Source organism: Hyaloscypha bicolor (genome assembly GCF_002865645.1).
Source record: "Hyaloscypha bicolor E unplaced genomic scaffold K444scaffold_116, whole genome shotgun sequence".
Classification (NCBI taxonomy): Eukaryota; Fungi; Ascomycota; class Leotiomycetes; order Helotiales; family Hyaloscyphaceae; genus Hyaloscypha; species Hyaloscypha bicolor.
Window position 1 is genome coordinate 969426 of NW_020194618.1, and position 11890 is coordinate 981315.

An 11890-nucleotide genomic window follows, 5' to 3' on the forward strand; every position below is an offset into this window, starting at 1 on the left:
AAGACTGCAGAATTAAATCATTTTCATCAATCATCAATATATCGCCATGCTCATCGATAGCTAGCATCATAAGTAGCAATATACGCCCTCTCATTCCTTGTCCTCTCTTCCGCTCTTAATCTATCCTGCCTAGCCGCTTCATCCGCTCTCAATCTATCTTGCCTAGCTGCTTCTTGCGCAATTCGATAAGGATCAGGATCGGATGTTGTGTTATTGCTTCTGTTGTTCCATGAATACTGATTTGGGCGATTGTCTTCCTCTATACGACGATCTTCCTGCCTACGACGTTCTTCTTCCCATCTGTTATGTCCATAATTCCAACTCTGGTTGTGGCCAGAATGGTTGTATGCAGGAGCTGGAAAGCTGGGTGGTGAAACCCACGGCTGGTCAAGTCCAAGAGCTCTGGCTTGTTCGCGAGGAAGACCACGTCCCCAAGCAGGATTACTCCTTCCGGAGCCCCGGTTCCGAAGACAAAGGCATATGTACACTGCCCAAAACAACACGAAGAGAAATACGCCGGCAGCTATGGCGCCTTTTTCTGTGGGTGACAAGCCGGGAGAAGGAGGTGGGTCGTAAAGGTAGTCGTGCTGGGCGCTGGCTTGGGTAGCAGCTATTTCGTGGGTCAATTGCGAGTAGCAGGGTCGGAGAATGGACACAAGAGGTCATTCAAGGAATGTCCACTCACTAGGTACTGCAGCTGTGAACGTGAACCCATCGTAAACTACAGTCACAGCTTGGGCCATCGTTCAGAGACAGCTGGATCTTATGGCTACGTTGTTGAACTGAGCGTCAGGCTTTTTTCCCTGCACTCGAAATATGATGGAAGACAAGGACGGGACGGATTGGGCTCCTCTGATATCTTTCGCCATTTCTAGCCTGATGAGGGGTAGCACCCACACTATCAGCTCAGTGGCTTTTCGTTGAGATATCTCAATGGTGTTCTCGCATCGTGTGACGCGAGTTTATTGGCGATTCTGAGACATGTTTTCCAAGTACAGCCAGTCTTTTTTGACCCTGTTATCTGTGTTGTATGGCCACTGTTTTGCTGGTGTTTCGTGAAATGTGAAATGTGATGTCTGGGAAGACGGAGCGTGCCTTTGAGCATGTATAGAAACATTTTGCACATGGAGAATGGCGAAACTCAGGAGCCAATTTGCTTGTATATCAATGCGACGATTCTGGGGGTAAAGAGCCAACGCCCAGCATTGGGAGGGACTTTATCTGCTTCCATACCGCTGTCCACCTCTTCAAGCGATGAGCGCAGCGCTCTTGTGTTTCCGACTACGTCTCGCCGTGTCTGCGGTACCTTCATTTCTCTCGTACCACTCTTGCGGTTGGATGGAAGAAGTGAAGGATGGGCGACGTAATGTAAATAACTTATGGCACTCTTGTGGCAGCCCAATATCATTGCACACATCCATTTTAGATAAATTGCTTTGTGAATAGTTCTTATCTCGTGTTGGAAGCGTTTCGAGCTGCCTGACTAGTAGTAAGTCAAAGATTGATTTTCCCCCTCCTGTTTCCCCGGGAAAAAGTAAAACGACCCCCCCCCCCGGTGTCGATGGGGGCCACACTAACCGAAACCAGCAAGCGGTAGCAGGTGCCCGTATACATTACTTTGTATGCACCAATGTATGCAAATCAATGTATATTGGCACCTAATGACTTATTATTATCATTATCATTTCCAGACAAATTTAGTTATATCGCAATTAGTCAAAAAAAAAAAAAAAATTTAGGGTCTTATAAGCTTATAGTAATGCATATTTCCTAATAATCTCTAGTAGAACGGGAAAATATAAAACGATATCTCCCCAGGTATTAATTAGGGGTGTCGACCTTCAGAGAGCCTGAAAATTTAGCGATTAAGCACCTGGAACTTATTTGCCTCGTACGCAATAATCGCCTCGCTCATCCCATATCCCAAAACTAGAGCTTTTATATATAAGCTTATATAAGTAATTATTTAGACATTATTAAAACTCTAAAATCTATTAATACTCCTATTTCATACCCGCAGAAGGGGGGGGGGGGTTCCTTAGTAATAAACTCGGGAAATGCCAAGCTTAAGTTGCTAGGTCGAGTTACAGGATCATCCACTCCAGATATCTTGGGCAAGCCATTGAGGTGTTCGTTGATACGATCGACAGATAAATCGACTGACTCGATGTCACAGTCGAACTTTTGAGCAATCCTTTTGATCACAGGCTCAACAGGTAGCATATAAGCGCAAGTTCGCCCGGCGACAATCGAGAAGATGTACCCACAGACCAGGTTGTTTTGGATTACCCACGAGCCAGAGTCCCCATCGGCTTTCGGTGATTGAGGTCAGCTTATTTAACATGTTAAAATTACAGGTGCTCACCTAGCGGCTTTTTCAAATCGATAATAGACCTTACACTAAAATCAGTTTGTCCTATTATCACCACTGTAGGAACGGTGTCTAAAACACCAGTTACCCGGCCACTAACGCCTGCGCAGACCACGACTTCTCGCGCCTCGAAATGCTCAATTTTCATATAGTCTTGAATAGCGATGGGCTGTCTGTCGTCGTTTACCGGTGCATTGCTTGCAGTTATTGGTAGTTCTTGTTGGATAACGTTGAAAAAATTCCGCTTCAGAAGGTCGTCTGATGATAAGAGCTCTACCAGAGCCCGATCCATGCCCGAGCTAGAAACTGCGTCTTTGGAAGCTTCGGCATCATCACCTAAAGCCAGAGGCTGCGTACGCTTCTCACTCACAGCATTTTCAGTCCACTCATATAATGTCACACTGCCAAGGGGGGCAAATCCTGCAAAATGTCAACTTGATCTCCGGCCACACAGAAGTAAATTGCGAGTACCTGTGGTCCAGATTTCTGTGTTTTTTCTGAGTGGATTGACAAGTTCAGCAGGCTCATTCTTCTCCGACTTCCCCTCTCCCTTTTGACTGGCACCTTTTGCCTTTTTAAGAGACTTCTTTGCAACAAAAGCATGCGCCGTTGTTAAAGCGTACAGTTTATTGCGAACCAAAAGCACTCCTCCAATTGTAAATAGCCCGGAATTCTTGCCGCTGAATTCATAGATTGGGGTTGAATTCTTCTCAATCCAGCGGCCATACTTCGCTCTGCCCACCTGTCCGCAAAGTCCTGCCCATCCAAGCCACTGAGTAGTTGTAAAAACTCTGCTCTCAAGTCTCCATTCGCTAACTCTTAAGACTCTGAATTCGACAAGACTGTGTGCTTCTTCTGCCGAGGTAGATGAAGCTCCAACGCCCAGGGATCCCAAGACAGGAGGGTCTATCAGTATCTTAAACTTGAAACGGCTGGGAAGATCAGTGCGCAGTTTTAACTTTCTAGTAAGCTTTTTTTTGCGACTCCGACTTCCGCATCTGATGACCACTGTTGGCTGGATGGGATCGCCAGCAACACCTCCCATCATGAATTCCAGACTCTCGTCGGAAACCTTGCCGCTTGTATAATCGAGCATGTGTTTGACCACCACCTGTAATGTATTAAACGTCTCTTTGTCGTTGGGATCTACATTAAGATTGCGCGCTCGATAGAAGGTTTTACTGCGTTTCAAGATCGGGACAGCCTTCTCTAACATATTCCAAAGTCCAGAGTGATGAGTGGACTCTCGGACTACAACAAATTCCTCGCCAGGTTGCACTTGTTGACTACTTCGTGTCTGCTGGACTGCTTGCCGCGCTTGCACTGGAGGTGGAGCATCTGCGATTGAAAGGCGGTTTGCTTGGACTACTGGAACTTTCGCAGGTTTTGAACGATTGCCAGATTCCAGTGGGGGACGGACAATAGTTCGGTCATCAATCGTAGCAGTAGGTTCTGCCTCCTGACTGATTGGGTCCAAGTTCGCCTCGAGAGCTTTCGCTTGAGGAAGTTCTTCATCGCGTTGGCTCGTGGTGACTAGGCGGGATGCAGCTGTTTCCTCTGTACAATAAATAAGCTTTTAATTGCCTTCTATGCCTGCATCAATTGGACATTGGGATGTGACCTTTATTGTTGATAACTCCATCTTGAGGCGGTGTTGATATAGAGGGCTGCTTGAGTTCATCCACGCCATCAACTTTAATCGGTAAGGAGTCTCGCACTCTATTTTCCATCGGCCTTGATGCTATCGAAGGCATCGTACCATTATCATCACTCGGCTACTATGCGAAGGAAACGAAATTTGAATGCCGGGTATGTTGTGGGTGGGCATGAGCAAATATCAACCACCTTTCGCCCTTCAAAAATCCCTTATCAACGAATTCAGCAAGCTGACAAATCTACTGCCAGAAGTAAGTCTATCAATAAGCAAAATTGTGGCTGCCTTCATAGCGCGCAGACAATCCATACAGCCCAATAGACCCTCTCTCCACTCCCCACCTGATAGCCCCTGCCCTCTTTCACATCCTTCTGTGGCCTCACACTGCACGAATTCATGTGCGAACATCTCAATTGGTTTTGAGTAACGGGGTTTTCCGCAGTTTAAGGCCCAGAGATTTGAGGCTGTCACGTGCTGCGCACAGGCGTATATATAGCTTCTTCACCGCCCTTAGGGCACCATCATTCATACATATTTACACAAACACACCCACATTCCACTTCCACAGCTTGTCCAGGCCGTGACAGAGGCTGAGTTACACAACTGCTGGAATCAGTTAACCAGCTCCAATTAGCTGTTGCCACATAATTTTGCATTCCTACAGCAAACCATTGATATCACAGCGCAGGAGATTGTCTAGAGGCCTATCAAATGCTCGCAAGAATTGCCGTTAAAACGGGGACCAGTCTAGCTGCTCTTTATTTTATTTTATTTTCAAGAACGGCAGCGCAAATTCCTCCAGAGAAATCTAGCTGTGAATGATTCTGTAAAATCATAAGTTCTTTAGTTAACCGACAGGCGAGGTGTGTTTACATATATCGGACTTTGATCAGCATGGTGAAACGTCTGATTACTTACGAAGAACCCGGCATACATCTCAAGAAAGTGATCATCAAAGGATATGTTGGTGGACCTTGGAGTTTCTCGAACAACTAGGACTTCGAGAAAGCCTATGCATCTTTCTTTCAGGAATACAACAAGTTGCTAAAGCAACCAACGAACGTTAACAAGAACACACCCACGAATGTTAACAAGAGCGCACCTACGAACATTAACAATGCCGCACCGGCGGATCATCCGCCTTCTCTGGATGATGGAACGAAACGGATAATGTGACAAATCTGGCCCACAACAGCCATGAACATTTGATGCGGATAGTCGAGGCCATCCGGCGAGCTCCAACCGATGATCGACGTTGTCTCCATCGGGCTCTGAAGGAGGATCCGATGTTTCAAGGCAAGGAGCCACTCAAGATTGACCGATCGATTAATCTCGCTCTGTCATTGTGGCTCACCTTAGACTTCTCAAAGTCCACACAGCTACTTGAGGCTCCGCCTGTTCCACAGGAGCAACATACCCCTCCACCCAATGGAAAAGAGCGGCCTCTCCAGGGCATTTTTGACAATCAAGAAGGGGGACGAAACCTTGAAATAAATCGTGCCTCAGCTCAGAACGTCAGGGAGCATTCCGCTGGTTCAGATCTTCAGCATGCTCAAAAGGCCCCATTAGAAGTTGATTCGCACCGTGCCCAAATTTGGCCCCTGAAGTCTGGAGAAAAAGCGAGTCGTCCTGCTCCACCGAATGGCGGTCGCCAAGCTCGTTCAGATCATATACCAAATAATGAGGGACAGCATCTTCGAGGTCCTCCCCCCGATCTCGAGGGACAGCATGCAGAAGCGCTGAGAGACTGGCTGGCCTTTCTGCTGCAGCCTTTCACTAATCTCATTCCCAAATCAATAACTCAACGCGTGCAAACTTATCAAGACCAAGGACCCCTCCAATGGGAGGGCACCGGGACTTTAGAGAGTGTTGTCAGTCAACGCTTCCAGAATTTGAGAAGCGTTGAAGTTACGAAAAACGGTGTCACTTTGCAGACTAGCTTTACAGCTGTGAATCTGCAAAGATTTTGCGGCTTCGAGATAGAATTGATGTGCAATCTGGTAGAACATTTGGTGTTTAATCGCAAGCTCAGGATTTTAAAAATCTACCCCTTAAAGGGATACCTATATGACATGAAAAGGAGGTACGAAATAGATTTCTATTTTGCGCACCGAATTCACTAACATAAAGCAGCGACATTGGCATCATCCCTGACCAAGTAATCGACGAGACTATTCTTACGCTCAACCTCCTCTTTCCAGACTGGGACACTGATACCATCAAATTTTTTAAGAAGAAGAAGAACAAGCACCACCATATTCTGATTGCCGAACCTGCGTATTACCCTGCCCCGATCCGCCTCAACGAATTTTCGTTCTGGAGGGACCGTCTCCACGAACTTTACGTCGAGTTCAATTCTCCCCCTCCAGCTTGGAAACAACTCTGGAAAGATCGAAGAAACCCGTTGCAGTGGTACACGTTTTGGTTTGCGATTCTCACCCTAGGGTTGGTGACCATTTTGGAGTTATTGCATCTGTAACAGCGGTATATTCCATGAACTATGCACGACAGGCTGCTGAATATGCTGCCGCTGCTGATGCTACTGCAAAGGCTTGCCCCCCTATAACTTGCGGAAGGGCGCCAACCATTCTAGCAGAACTATGACAGGCTAGCCGAACACTCGTCTTTAAAGTGGCTGTTCGAGACCCCGCGGAACGCAAGTGGATCGAACTCGAGAATGTTATGATGATCCGCTATCAAGATCAATGGGATGGGACAGGTGATTCTGGATGACGATAAATTATGGTCATGAGATTGATAGGGACTATCTGCTATTTTAATAGCTTGTCAATGTAGAAGGTTGGGTGTGTGGAAATGATTGACCATTGGTCTTTTCTTCGGAGACAGACACCCCGAGTTAGTGGACTAGACTGCAACCACGAGTGCCACGGTTATTATTATACCAAGGCTGGGCATAGCACCGTTTTTAAAGGATGTGATTCCAATGAACCAAATCACAATTTTTACCTTTAAAACTCTTTTCCTTGCAATTTTCTTCGGAACTGGTTCTAATTTCCAGAACAACCCCCCCGGCTTCCCCCTTTTCACGTCTTGACTAGTGGCTCGGATCTGCGAATCCAAACGCGTTGCTAACTATTGGCACCTGTGATTCCTTCACGACAACAATGTTGAAATACCTAATAGGAATATTAGCGTGTCAGTTGAGATTATGCATAGGTAAGATTACGTTAGCCTTGGTGAGCTTTTACTTAGAGAATAGTAACCGTCTTCATCTTCCAATCTGGGCCTTCCACGCCGCGGCCTAGTATTTTAGCAATGCCAATTCGTCGATAGGAAGCCTCGAGCCCAGGTATTTCTTGCAGGAGCAAAAACGACGTAGCTTCTACTGGTGGTTGACGGTGTTCAATGCTATCAGACGTGGGTTCGGACGAGAACATCCCAATCCTCAAGATATGAATATCTTCGCGTCGCCAAAGTGTTGAATTTGATTCGTCCATGACGTCCATATACAGTTCCAATGCCCCCTGAGGAAAATAGCCACTAGTGAATCGCCGGTAATTCCGGTCTCGACAATCCTCATGGGAACGCCACCCGGACAAGAAATAGAATTCGGCTGTCTTCAGTAACTCATTGAGACAGTGACAAAGACCTCGGAGGGTAAGACTGCCTGAGATGACCTGACCAAAAGGATCATCGCGTAGATTGGCAACGTAGATATCAATAAGCTCCACCTCATTGGGGTCAGCGACGTATGTCTGGTGTGCATATACCCACTCGTAGATTTTTGGGTGAGTTATGGCCTGGTGACCCACAACGGCCCAGCTCCAGGAAGGTGCGACTTCTATGTCCACGGGCCGACCACAAGTTTGCCATAAAAGCCCTCTACGGAAATCTTCGACTAATATTCCAGCCTTGTAGCTGTAGCCAGTGCGGTCGGAATACGTTTTTGCAATTCCAGAAAAGGCTGGAAATTTGTCGTGCTGAAAAGTCAATTGGCGATTGATATAATCGCTGACCCGACGGTACCACCACTCGATTATTTCCCAATATCTTTCATCCCTTTCCCGCTCGTGCACATATCTTGGCGGAAGAGATTCATAGGGAATTTGATACACAGAATTAATATAAGCACTTTGCTCAACCAAATCGTGGATCTGATGGGGTCGTGTTTCTTCGCAAAATGTGGGAACTTGCGGACAGCTCCAAGCAAGTCCGCCGGAAGTATATCGCAGTCTGCGACGAGAGAGCACGGCTTCTGCCAAGACCCATCCTCTTTCTTGGAGAGGGTCGTTATCTAAAAAACGGTCATAGTGCCACCGGTTTGCATATAGTGTGGATTTGAGGCCAGTTTTGGGGCTATGTACCGGGATTTGGATGAGATCTGGCCTCGGGGGTGGAGTAATCGGTGTCCTTCCATCTATCTTTCTATTTGAACTGGAGAAGATACCTTGGAAGGAGTCTGCAGCAGCATCGGCCGAATTATTCAGGACTGCATTTGAGTATATCGTATTCATCTTGACTGACTCCTCTTGCCAATCAGTCAAAGAATCTTGCACAATCAGTGTGTCAAATGAGTAGAGTAGAGTAGAGTAGTGGGTCCTACTCATACTCTACTCAACCAATTATAGCGCTACTCAAGCTACTCATGAGTAGTGTGAGTAGTGTGAGTAGGTACCCACGTGACAGTTGCACGTGACAGGCTAGCCTAATTAGGTAAGCCTCCCATCTAGCGCCAAGTTTCTACCCAATTAGGCAATGACATTGCTTAGTAAGCGAGCCAAAGGTCAGGGGGAAATCAAGATTCTAAGAAGCATAACTAGTTTAGTATTATAGAAAATTAATATTTAGCTAGTCTTATACAAGCCCTAGCTTACCTTTACTGGGGCTACTTAATAAATATCTTTATTATTTAATAATTATTAAATAAACCTTAGTTTATTATTGTCACGTGACGGCTACTCATTACTACTCATACTACTCATGAGTATATACTCTACTCTACTCAAATTTTTAGGACATTACGCTACTCATATTCTACTCACGCTACTCATGAATATTCATGAGTAGCATGAGTAGCATGAGTAGTTCTTTGACACACTGTGCACAATGCAAAGGGAGTCAATCCAGAGAAATTGATAGCCAAGTTTCCGTGTGATAAGAATAGCATCTCGGAAAGTTTGAGGGAGCTTAGAGATTATGATTCCGGTGCAATGATTGTTGAGATTACTTTTCGTGGTAGCTGCAGGCTGAGTCTTGCCCCAACAATGGCTTAAAGTAAGCCATTGCCCATGCCGGCCATGAGAGATGGAGAGGTTGACGAAAGGACTCGCTAAAAGTCCAACATCAAGTACCCGAGTTGGCAATGGTAAGCTGCCTTGGATTTGGCATAGAGAATCGTGGGTCTCTAAGCATGTCTTGAGCCAGTATTGAGCCATCTTAAAACAAGTCTCGGAGCTGCTATCATTTGCCACTGGACGGCTGGTAAAAAGTCCAGGCATCAAATTTGTAACCGGGTCACCTAACCACCTTAGAAGCTACTTCCCGAGATTATAAAATGGCGCATACCTTCGAGTGCACTCAGTCTTATACCACAAAAATCCCTTGGCCAACCCTTCGAGGATGAACTCTGGGTTTCAGTGTCGAACATCAGAATGTCACGGGTATTCAATCGGAAATTGATCTGTCCTATAACCGCCGTTGCATTGTTGGACAAGGTCCTTATATTCCCGAAAACAAGTTTACAAATGGCGCAACCTGCTTCAGCCGAATTCTTGAGTGCTGCGACGTTCTTGTGGTGTCCCAGAGGCCGATTCTCTGCTCCAGGCTCAAGCTTGCTAAGAGACGTGAGGAGCATATCGAGGTTGACGATCTTCTGGCACTGATCACAAAACATATTGGGCTCGTTCATATCTGAGGAGTATAGCTTAGCGTTAACAAGGCGAGCAACAGCTGCCTAAGAGTACGATGTGTTGTATACTAAATCCAAAAGTGATGCAGCGATGCTTATAATTTATCGGTTGCGCAAAGTGTTTGATACGGTGTAAGCCTGAGTGGCAATGGGAGCCTAAATCTATCCTAATAAGATCTTGTTAGCGTCAAAGGCTGTTTGCTATACTACGGGTTACAGCAGGATGGAAACCCCTGGCCGTGCAACCTTTCTCAAGATCCACGGTTGCAACTTTGGAAAAGATCTGGAGGTCATGCTTTGAAACTTTGATTGCCTGGTGTGCAGATTTTTCCTGATACCGATAAACCTTCAGCTTCAGAGATTGTTGAACCCAAATGTCCCATCCAATAGTCAATGCGATCTTGCTTGGAGGTAGGTTACATTGCGTCTGAAACAAGTCAGCGCCACAAGGGGCAGGACAAACCTCGTCTCCAGCCTCTTCCAAACTTCAGAGGCCAATCCTCTTCACCAAAATTCTATTCGTACATTTTCGATTTAATCGTGAGCGTGCCCACGGATCAGGAACGGGCTTATGACGCAAGGCGACCGAGACTCCGTCTCAGATCACCGAAGAGCAGAGGCGCACCGTTCTCGGGCTCGTCGACCCGGCTGCGAAAATCGCCCAACGCATTCAAAATCAGTGGAACGACACCCGAAGAACTAGCAAACAAAGTCCTCACCGATCCGGAAGCCGTCGCCGAAGCAGAGTGTCACTTGATTCAAAATGGAGATCACATTTAGGATCGTTCCGAACAGATGGCCGACAGCCACATCACCTGGGCCTTGGAGGATCAGATGGTTAATCTTTCTACTACAGTTGCCCTTTGCACCCCTCAGGAAATGCTGTTAGCATGACAGTACGGACTTCTTCTTTGAGGATGGGGAAAAACAAGCGATTTGAGAATGGTGACGGGGGGCTCAACGATTAATCAGAAAAAGCAGCTGGCTTTTTGAAACAGGTTGATCAACAGAAATGGCCTTGAAGGTCTATGCGAGCACGAGTACTACTACACTCTTCAAAACTCTAAAAAGCCACAGGGATATTCAAAGATACAGTTCCATCAGGAGACGCTGCCAACGTATATATATGCTGACGACCACATTCATCTTGTTCAATCCCAAGATCTATATCATAGAGCTCTTTTGAGGAAAAGCTCAAAGACAGCTGGATCAAGCTTGGTCTGTTGAGACCAGCGTGGGGAGATACCATCACCCCCTAGTTCTTCTGGATAAGGCACCATGTGGCTATTTAATTCTTATGAGCTTGAACAAGATGCTTGGTTCGGCAACCTATTATTGCGGAACATCCAACTTGAACGTTCTAAGGTTAATGAACGTTCAAATTGAGACGAGCCTAGAGTCTACCAAAGTTTCTCGACCCTCAGAAAGTTGTTCCGCCACAATTTCGTCACCACCTGGTGAACGAGTTTCGCAGGAAATAATGAGCCCGGAATAAGTCGAGGCAAGATATGACAGGAGCGGTCAGGCAGAAGCACTCTTGCTTCGCAATTAGACCGATAAGATTATCATGGTCAGCTACCCTCACTGCAGTTCAGTCGAGAATGAGACTCGCACAGCGTGAGTAATGCAGTCTCAGTTAAATCAAAACAAATTCATGCATCCCCTCTTCCCTCCTTTTAAATTCCTCCGCCAGTGACCTTCCTTGCCCCTCTTCCACCTGAGTATCAGGGTAACTACCCAATCTCAAGAGCAACTTATCCTGCTGCAGCATACTCGCAATCCTCCCAAATTGCCGGTCCCCAGTTGCAGCGTCAGTGTCCTTAGTCGACTTCGGATCACAGCTATTAAATGCCCTCCTCTCCACTGTTTTCACATTGTTGAATCCCCCAAACAAACGCAAAAAGCCAGACTTGATAGAGCCAAACTAGTAATCTGTAGCGAGAACGATGTCCGTAGCGCGAACATCGGCAAGCGGTATCAGTGGTTTGCTGGAAGA

General features: G+C 46.4%; 5 protein-coding genes across 5 annotated transcripts; 2 read left to right on the plus strand and 3 right to left on the minus strand.

Annotated features, from left to right (window-relative positions):
- Positions 1 to 50: 50 nt before the first annotated feature.
- Positions 51 to 743, minus strand: K444DRAFT_631868 (uncharacterized protein; the record flags this gene model as incomplete). The annotated part of the gene is made up of 2 exons (XM_024883422.1): positions 51 to 610; positions 686 to 743. The coding sequence occupies 2 exons, from the start codon at positions 741 to 743 to the stop codon at positions 51 to 53; spliced, it is 618 nt and encodes a 205-aa protein (XP_024734612.1).
- A 1608-nt stretch (positions 744 to 2351) lies between these two features.
- On the minus strand, positions 2352 to 4125 carry K444DRAFT_631869 (uncharacterized protein; the record flags this gene model as incomplete). Its single annotated transcript, XM_024883423.1, has 3 exons — positions 2352 to 2791; positions 2843 to 3928; positions 3993 to 4125. 3 exons carry the CDS (start codon positions 4123 to 4125, stop codon positions 2352 to 2354), a joined length of 1659 nt encoding a protein of 552 aa, XP_024734613.1.
- Positions 4126 to 5012: 887 nt separating this feature from the next.
- Positions 5013 to 6048, plus strand: K444DRAFT_615107 (uncharacterized protein; the record flags this gene model as incomplete). The annotated part of the gene is made up of 1 exon (XM_024880659.1): positions 5013 to 6048. A coding segment is annotated over exon 1 (572 nt), but the record flags the coding sequence as incomplete, so codon positions are not given.
- A 39-nt stretch (positions 6049 to 6087) lies between these two features.
- On the plus strand, positions 6088 to 6948 carry K444DRAFT_615108 (uncharacterized protein). The gene is made up of 2 exons (XM_024880660.1): positions 6088 to 6108; positions 6159 to 6948. The coding sequence occupies exons 1-2, from the start codon at positions 6098 to 6100 to the stop codon at positions 6502 to 6504; spliced, it is 357 nt and encodes a 118-aa protein (XP_024734615.1). The 5' UTR covers positions 6088 to 6097; the 3' UTR covers positions 6505 to 6948.
- Positions 6949 to 8419: 1471 nt separating this feature from the next.
- K444DRAFT_691892 (uncharacterized protein) lies at positions 8420 to 9484 on the minus strand (the record flags this gene model as incomplete). The annotated part of the gene is made up of 2 exons (XM_024887812.1): positions 8420 to 8535; positions 9085 to 9484. Coding segments are annotated over 2 exons (516 nt in total), but the record flags the coding sequence as incomplete, so codon positions are not given.
- Between the last annotated feature and the right edge of the window lie 2406 nt (positions 9485 to 11890).